Source organism: Gymnoscopelus braueri (genome assembly GCF_963280865.1).
Source record: "Gymnoscopelus braueri genome assembly, chromosome: 17".
In the NCBI taxonomy this organism is placed as follows: domain Eukaryota; kingdom Metazoa; phylum Chordata; class Actinopteri; order Myctophiformes; family Myctophidae; genus Gymnoscopelus; species Gymnoscopelus braueri.
In genome coordinates this window covers 25,417,634-25,427,292 of record NC_137617.1, presented here as the reverse complement: position 1 = coordinate 25,427,292, position 9,659 = coordinate 25,417,634, and the positions used below count along the sequence as shown (strand labels likewise).

Below are 9,659 nucleotides of genomic sequence, written 5' to 3'. Positions count from 1 at the left end.
TCACCTTTGATTAAAGCATACATTTTGAATTCTGCCTCTTTGCATGTCGGTGGATTTGAGGGGAGCTCGGTTTGCAAAAAGCATTTCACACATTCAAACCTTAAAAGCGTATGGTCTGGACTGGAGGATGTGAGAAACCACCAGCCATATTATATGCCATACCACCCTTGAGGTACATTTGAGCACATTACATGCAAATTATCTTCTTAACCAGATAAACCCGTATTCATATACTTCATTGGACGGGATATGGGTCCCCCAGGGGTCTATAGTCCCCTGCCCTTTTCCCTCTACACCAAATCTCTTCAATGAAAGTAGCAGATCTACAAATGTAACGCCCGGGATTCAAACTCAGGTCTCCCGCGGGAAAAGCCAACATCTTAACAACTAAGCCAAAGTGATATTCCTATCGCTTGGGGGAGATATTTGACTTTCAGGCCATCAGGCTGAGGTAGTGAACCACTCTGTTACACAAGCATACACAATGCAAGTTGTGACCTTGTCGATATAAGCTATTTTCACAGAATGTTTGCCTGACATATCCAGAATAGGGATGCTAAGGCTCATGTGGTTAAAAATGAAAGAAAGGGGGAGGGGGAAAGTCTGCTATATAATAGTTGAAAAAGCCATATGCAGCCACTTGGAGCAAAGCCAAATGAGACAGCAGAGATGGAGGGGGATGGAGGAAGGCCTACTCACTTGAGACTATTCTTGGCTCACATTCTACTCACGTATACTGTATACACCTTTTAGACTGGAAACCGAACGAATCTTGCCACGTTGCCAAAAATACACCTTCCATAACCTTTCACACAAACTCACAGACCCCCACAGGCACAGCCACTATACTCGAGTCACATGTGGGCTATAGAATTTGTTGGGACTGTGACTGAGCATGTATTATCTTATGTCCCTTCTTACTGTAAAGCGCTCTGGATTAAGAGCGTCTGCTAAATGCCTAAACTGTGAGCACTCATTCGATGCATTTTCCCCATTTCCAATTATTGGTCGTCAATAATAATTAGTGATGCTGAACATTATGATGACCGTAGCCGCAGTGGGATCATACATAACGTGGACTTAATTTGCATCATAGATATAGCCCATGGGTATAGGCACCCTTAGGCACAGGTGCCAACATTGGCACAGGGGAGGGTGATCACTGGCACACTGGAGGATTTTTCTTTTAAAATAAAATATATAATTTAAAAACTATTTAGTCAATTCAATTAAGAACAGTCGCATCTGTATGCAAATTACACCCTGCAGGACCTGCACACAATTCTATATTCGATCAAACTCTGAACTCTGCAGTCTGGAGAGGGAGTCTGGGAAATAGGCAGGTTATTGCTGCGTCTAATGGTCATTATACAATGTCCTGATGTGAAAGAAAATATCTTATTAATTATCTATATTTATTTTGATGTTGATATGGCACACTGACCATCAAGAAGATAAAAACATACATGGCACTTAAAAAGGTTGCCAGCCTATATGTAAACTATGACCTTGCCTTGGTTACTGAAACGCACGTGTTATGTGATGCTTGTCAGTAGGCTCTGTCTGTCAACAACAGTGCGCACAATTTCGCACTCTCAGGGTCTGATCTAAGATACTATGCTTTTTAACTTTACTCATTGCAATGAGGTAGAGTAGAGCTGATTCTGAATATTGAGAGAGTTCAGTAGACAGACGTCACTCTGCAATTTGGACTTTGTGGTTAATCAATTGTTGGACCCCCCACACAAAAAGCAGTGGTGTACTCACTGTAAAGTAACTAAGAACATTTACTCAACTACTGTAGCTACTTAAGTACAATTTTGAGGTATTTTTACTTTACTGGAGTATTTGCAATTTTCAGTACTTTTCCACTACAGGCAAATATTGTACTTTATACTGCACTACAATTATTTGAAAACTTTAGTTACTAGTTACTTTGAAGATTTTAATTATTATTACAAAACATATGTTAACCACTTCAGCCCTATGCATTTCGGCCATTTGAAAATAGCCGATCTACAAGCTCACAATGCTTCCTGATGCAGCATTGTGAGCTTGTAGATCTGCTATTTCCAAAAGATTTTTATACATTTGAAAACTTGTGAAATGGGACATTCTGCATAATGAGTAGGCTATTTTTGGTACATTAAGTACATTTTGATGCCAATACTTTTTTTACTCAAGCACATTTTGAATTCCGGACTTTTACTTGTAACAGATCTATTTCTAGATTGCAGTATTGATACTTTTACTTAAGTAAAACATTTGAGTAGCCTATTTTCCCACCACTGATCGTCGGACCCGGCCCGCACACAAAAAGTGGCACAACACACACACACACACACGCGCGCACGCGCACACGCACACACGCACACACACGCGCGCACACACACACACACACACACACACACACACACACACACACACACACACACACACACACACACACACACACACAACAACACCGGCAGCCAGGGAGTAGGCTACAATCTCGGCACACAACACCGCGTGGGCGGTGCTTTTGGGACTCACTCTAATCTCGACACAGAGGGGGCTTCAGTCACACACACACACACACACACACACACAGTGGTCAGAATAAGGTGCCGGAGGTATGACAGCCAGCCCGGCCCACGTACGGCTACTTAAACAGAGCAAACCATGCATGTAAAAGGGCTTTAGGGCGAAACGATCATCTCTGAGGGAGCAGGTCTTTATGCATCCATCTGAAGGCATGGCGCGCTGCTGCTGCGTCTCCAAGGTGGCTTTGGTTTCCAGTCCTGTAACAGAAGCTGACAGACCGACTTCGTTTGGGTATTCATGAGAAACCTACCCCGACCCGCATGGAAAGGACACCAACCTTAACCTCAGCCCTCAGGACAAGCTGAGATACAGTGCCCAGTGGGCACCGGTCCGTGTTCTACATCAAAAAACGTGCCGATGACACCGTCTTCTTTTCATGTCTTATTAACGATTTGAGGAGAGCTTTGTGTAGAGGGAACGTTTATGCGTTTTTGATTGGCGCGTGTAGGCTACTGTTACTAGTGACAAAGTATACCCTACAGTATTTCGTTCCCAAACTCACATCCCGATCAGTCTTATAGTCATACAATATAAGGACGGTGAGGACCTGGACTATTTGAAATTGCCTGCAATATAAGCTGCAGCAATTTTTTTGTGGAGTGACTTTTCGAAACTCAGTGGCCGGACAGTGTGTGTCTTTGGGATGGAGACGACCGTGCTTGCAGGATTTTAGAGACAAATCTGGATTTGTATACAAATACATTTTTTGATCAACGTGCAAATATGCGTCTCATGTGCATCTTCATAGTGAAGGTAAGTTTTGCCCGTTAAGTCATATTAAAAGCCCATTAATGCTTATACTGCGCGATGTAACAGCCACTAATAGGCTGTGTTCGCGGGCTTCGGTTTGATTTATCTGAATGGATTTATCATCCATTTAATCAGTGGTTTTCAACCTTTTAAATATCAAGGTCCATTATTTATTCGGCCACGGACCACCGTTTGATGAGCTTTTGCCTCTCAGGCACAAAACTTAGAATATTTTGTTATCCTTGGATAAGATTTTGTCCACAATTCCATGCTGTATTGATGATTGTGTATTGATTGATTGATTGATAGGAGAGACAACAGGCAAATGTTGATCAAAATAACAATTATTCTACATTCTCTAATTGTGTAGCCTTCTTGTAAATTAATGAATGCAGATGTTTAACAATTTTGTAACTCTTGAGAGTGTAAAATTAATAACGGGTCCATTTGGTTTCATTTTACGCTCTCAATCTCAGATCTACCTGATAAGGGTACATTTGGTTACCAACTCTCCATCATGGGGACCACCTGGAACCCCCTCAAGGACCACTGGTGGTCCCCGGACCACTGGTTGAGAACCACTGCATTAAATGACTGTATCATCAACGTGGTGGCTTAATGGCTTATAGCCCTAGTAGCCTATATATATTTTTTAATAATTTGATATTTGGTGTTTTCCCATTAAATGACGTCTGTTATCAAAACATAAAAGAGACAAAACAACAAAAGCCAACTTTAGATTTTTGTTGTTGCACGTATAGCTTTTTGACATAAGACCACATTTCATCTTATTGAATATATAAATGCTGATGCGTATCTGGGTTAGCCTACTTGTAAAAAAAGAAGTAAAAGTGTTAGGAGGATTGAACAATAAATCAAATCGCTTCCCTAAGTGATTTCTAAATGGCAAATGGGCTGCATTCTGACTATGCCTAAATCAAAAGGCAGGTTTTGAAGCAAATAGTTACAATAATCTCCTCAATAAAATGAGCCCATAAGAAAAAGTCATTTTTTATATGACCCTATATATAGCACCACGTAGGCTATTATAAGTAGCCTATGAATATTGATTAGCTCTTATTTTAGTAATTTGCTGCTTTGAGACAAATTATCTAAGAAGAACATATAGCCAAGGTCACTGCCCTTCAGATAGTTTTGCTGTATGAAAAACAATTCGGAGACAAGGTAGATGGGTGGTTTTGCTGCGCCAATAGGTGCGTTATACACGCTTAATGATGTTACCTACTCCATTGTACTAGATATAGCTGCAGCGCTAAAAATAGTCAAGAATCCCCAGAACCTATTTGAAATTCCCCAGCTATTCACAGCATGTTGCCATTGTTGTGGTTTAAAACCAAACCAGCTCACACACACACACACACACACACACACACACACACACACACACACACACACACACACACACACACACACACACACACACACACACACACACACACACACACACACACACACACACACACACACACACACACACACACACGCACACACAGACACACACAGGCACGCACACACACGCACGCACACACACGCGCACACACACACACACACACACACACACACACACACACACACACACACACACACACACACACACACACACACACACACACACACACACACACACAGCATTCCTTACTTCCACTATAATGATGGAAATAATTATTGCACTAATCTTAATCTTAAAGTTTAGTGGTGTCAAATCGCATTAAGGGAGTTACTGGCTCATTCAGCATATCAGTTTACATCATGGCTAGGTAGCTGTAACCTGTAATTACTTTAGGAATAAAAAAGAAAGCAGATCGCCACACCAGCAGGCTAGTCTAGTAGCTGGCCAAACTCACTGCTTGAAAATCATCTCTTTTCACCAAGCAACACCTGTGCATGGACAAAATCCAATATATTTGAGCGATACTGTGACATTATCATATATAGTATAAAATAGGGCATAAGTGATTAAAACCAGGAAAGGAGACCTCAAGTCTCAACCTGTATAAGTTAAGGTAAAATTTAAAAAATCACTAATTATGATATGCTAAATCACAGACAATATCTAGTCTCATATGGTATCAATATAATAACGATATATTGCAGCCTCAGTTATGTGGTTGAATAGGCCTATATAGGCTATTTGAAGCTTCAGTGTGAAAGAGAAGTAGGGTAGACAACCTCATACACTGCTATTTTAATCTGGGGCACATAGCATTTTCTGTGACAGAATAAAGCAGAGTTCTGTCATCAGATATTTCTATGAAAGAAAAAGGTATCATTCTTGAAACTATTCAATACTAAGGAACTCTGTGTTGAAATGTTTGAACTTTAAGGTATATGCAAAATGCACCTTGACAGAACATACTGGAACATACATGTCTTAACATGTATGTTCATACATGTCTTAACTGGAATATAAATCTGCTCAGGATTACCCATGCAGCACCATTTGGGATAACCTTTTGTAAAGCAATCTCTACATTAAAGAATAATCCAATTTATAGAACAAAGTAGAACAAAAAACAAGACTGGGAATACATCTCAGTTAGTTGGCTACATATATAGATGTTTGAATATTAGAGATTCCGCCGAAACCCTTTTTCCCAATTAAATTGCTAATTAGATTGATTCGTTTGATTAACTGTTGCACACCTACTTCTCCTAAACCTGCTCGGGTGCATAATGTAGCATGTAGCTGCATCGGTGGTGGTGGTTTACTCGTATAAATGTAATTATTGTCTCCGCCAGACCGAAGGCATGGCCAAGACTATGTTTACGGCCCTGTGTGTGTGTGTGTGTGTGTGTGTGTGTGTGTGTGTGTGTGTGTGTGTGTGTGTGTGTGTGTGTGTGTGTGTGTGTGTGTGTGTGTGTGTGTGTGTATGCGTGTGCGCCCGTACATGTACAGCTAATCTGTTAGTAATCTCCGGTACCATTGGCCCGATCGACATGAAACTGTGCACACAGCCACACACTACCTGAGGGCTAGAGTAGAACCTCTGCACCAAATTTCCCACATCGGTCTGTTATAGCGCCACCAGGAGGCAGATTTTTGCAAAACACATTTCTTTATATTACACTACAGATTTTGTCCAAACATCACGCAAATCGGTACACATTAATTCTATTGTCATGTGATCAAGACCGATCTGTCAGATTTTTCATATTCCATCCGGATTGGCTAAGATTGGCTTCCAAAGTTTGCAGAGTGGTCCGTTTTGAACAAAATATCTCCATTCATCACAGAATCCGATTGCTGTGAAACTTTGCACGCACATTCTTCACTAGGCCAAGGAAGAAATGCCATCCTAAATTCCCAAAAGAGATGGGACAATTACCTTTACCTCCCCTTGTGGTCTCCTGATAGATGTTTTGAAAGAAACTAGTGTTACAAATCCTTTAATGGATGGTGTCAGGCCATTCCACATTTTGTCCTCGCCAGAGACCAGGAGTGCTGAGTCATCAGCAAACAACAACAAATTGCAGTTACAGGCTGCTTTCATGTCGTTAATGTATAGAAGGAACAGTAACGGCCCTAGTGTGCTTCCTTGGGGAACCCCACAGATCACTGGCAGGGACGAGGACAGAGTTCCATTGACATAAACCACTTGTTCTCTCCCCTCAAGATGTGTTATCAAAACCAATCGCCTTCAGCTTATTCAGTAGAATTGAATGATTGATAATGTGTCAAACGCCTTTTGGAGATCCAGCATGACCATGAGTCATGACCAAGTCTACCTCGCGTTTGATGTAGTCGGCCTAATACAGTAGGCATGTGCCTGTGGAGTGGGATGTTCTGAAGCCAGATTGGAATTGAAACTGCAGTTTTCCTTCTGTGAGGTAACTGCTGATCTGTTCGTGAATTAATCACTCTATAACCTTTGAGATGGAACAAAGGATGGAAACGGTAGTTGCCAGGTTCTAATTTGTTTCCATTTTTATACAGGGGGATTACTCTCACCAGCTTGAATTCTTGTGGGACGTGACACTGACAGATTGATACATTTGTAATGTTGGCTACCATGAGAGCGGAGATGGCTGCGTCTCAGAGGAATCTGGTGGGGATGTTGTCGTGGCCATGCTGGCTGAAGGGCGATGAGCACATCTTCAGTTTTTACTGATTTAAGTGAGAACTCGTCTTTTTGAACCCGCAGATTTTCATAGTGTGCTACTGTGCTTGGATAGGATATGATAGGATACCATAGAGTCCTGAATGCGAGGGAAGTTTGGGTGGAAATGGTAGTGAAAAAACTGTTAAAACAATTCGCCACAATCAGTTTGTCAGTAATGAGCGAGCCACTTGAAATAATGCTGAGGTTTAGTTTTAGTTTTTAGTTTGTTGTTGAAGCCTAATTGTTTGAGTGCCTTCCGGAGGTTTTGTGGTGGGTAGTTTTTGTTTTCCAAAATGTTCTCATTGAAGAAATTCCTTTTTTGATTTTGTCCAAACCTCTCCCAAATTGGTACACATTATCTCTGTCGTCACGTGATCATCATGTATCTGTCAGATTTTTCGGATTCTATTCCGATTGACTACGATCGGCTTTCATAGTTTGCTGGAGGAGCCCGTTTTGCATTGACATGCTACAAGCACCACTGGACCGATCGGCGGGAACCTTTGCACCCACAGTCACACACTCCCACTAGGCCAAGGAAGAATCTCCACCCAATTCTTTGTCAAATCGGCCAGTTATAGCGCCACCATGAGACAATGCGAAACTTTTTTTTTGTTAGGACTCCTACAGATTCTGTCCAAACACGCAAATCGGTATACATTATCTCAGTAATTATGTGATCAAGACGTATCTATCACATTTCACACACATATTCCATTCTGATTGGCTATGATTAGTTTCCAAAGTTAAAATACCACACATCATGAATGCACGCCCGATTGCTGTGAAACTTTGCAAGCACGATGTATAAATTTGATTTTTCAGATCCCATTCCAGGTGGCTATGACCAAAGTTTGCGGTTAGGCAACCCGGCCTGGCGGAAACCTGTGCTCCGAGGAGCACACTTATCTAGTTTGCAGTAATTTGATCGCTGGCAGTTTGTTTGTTTGATGCCATGGCCTCCAGATGACAGACAATGAGGCCTTGTTCCACGTTCTTCTTTACTGTATTTTAAGATCCATGCTTTTAGGATGTCAGCTGTTCACTTAATTGCATTAATATAAAATATATGGCTGCTGATGCTCCCGATCCCATATGTACATGTATTATGTATATGTATATGTATATGTATATGTATATGTATATGTATATGTATATGTATATGTATATGTATATGTATATGTATATGTATATGTATATGTATGACGACCAAGCCCAGCCCTGGGGTTTCAGCAACCAGCTGGGACGGGTATAGAGAAGCGGGTCTGGGTTTCACACTGTGGCTGAGTCTGTTCCCTCTGCCTAACCATCTGCTGGATCTGCTCCTTCACCTGGAAGTAATGAACTCGAATGATAAACGGGCACAGTCTGTCACAGTGTCCAGCCGCCGGGTCTCTTTGGTTTCTTGGTTTTTAGGGAAAACGTCACTTAATGATAATGATAATGAATTTATTTATATAGCACATTTCCAGACATAGTCACAAAGTGCTTTACAGAGCAGTATAAAAGGAACAACATGTTCCGGCCACCGACTGGGTTGTGTGATGAGCTGGGGTGTGGGAGTCTCCAGGAGGGCCTTATCTGAGGATCTGAGGCTGCGTACAGGCCTGTAATGTTCCAGCATGTCAGAGATATAACGGGGGGCCTGTCCATTCACAGCTTCAAAAGTCATAAGTAAAATCTTTAAATCAATTCTGCAATTAACGGGTAACCAGTGAAGAGCAGCTAAAATGGGTGTGATATGGTCTCATTTCTTGGAGTTGGTTAACAGTCTGGCAGCTGAGTTCTGTACTAATTGGAGACGGGATATCGCTTTTTTGCAGAGGCAGGAATAGATGAAGTTACAATAATCCAAACGAGAGGACATAAAAGCGTGAATTACCTTTTCTAGATCTGCAGGCGACAGGAAACTTTTGACTCTTGCTATATTCCTCAGCTGGAAGTAGCATGTTTGAACAGTTCGTGTTACTTGGGGAATAGAAGAGAGGCCAGAGTCGAAGAGCACACCCAAGTTACGGGCTACCTCCTTCAAGTTGGGGGATAGGCAACCAATCTCTTGAGACAAACGACTGTGTAGAATTTGGGGGACCAAAGATGATAATTTCAGATTTCGCCTCATTCAATTGTAGGAAATTATTTATTATTATTATTATTTATTTGACATCCACTTAGATTCTTTGGTTTTTGGGAGTAGGCTACGCTTCT

At 41.5% G+C, this 9,659-nt stretch overlaps 1 protein-coding gene across 1 annotated transcript in view; it reads left to right on the top strand.

Annotated features, from left to right (window-relative positions):
- Positions 1-2,719: 2,719 nt before the first annotated feature.
- Positions 2,720-9,659, top strand: part of crhr1 (corticotropin releasing hormone receptor 1) — a 94,348-nt gene continuing 87,408 nt past the window's right edge. Inside the window, exon 1 of the mRNA XM_080455227.1 lies at positions 2,720-3,336. Within this exon, the coding sequence (XP_080311353.1) occupies positions 3,307-3,336 (30 nt within the window). The 5' untranslated portion in view covers positions 2,720-3,306. The remainder of the gene's footprint in view (positions 3,337-9,659) is intronic.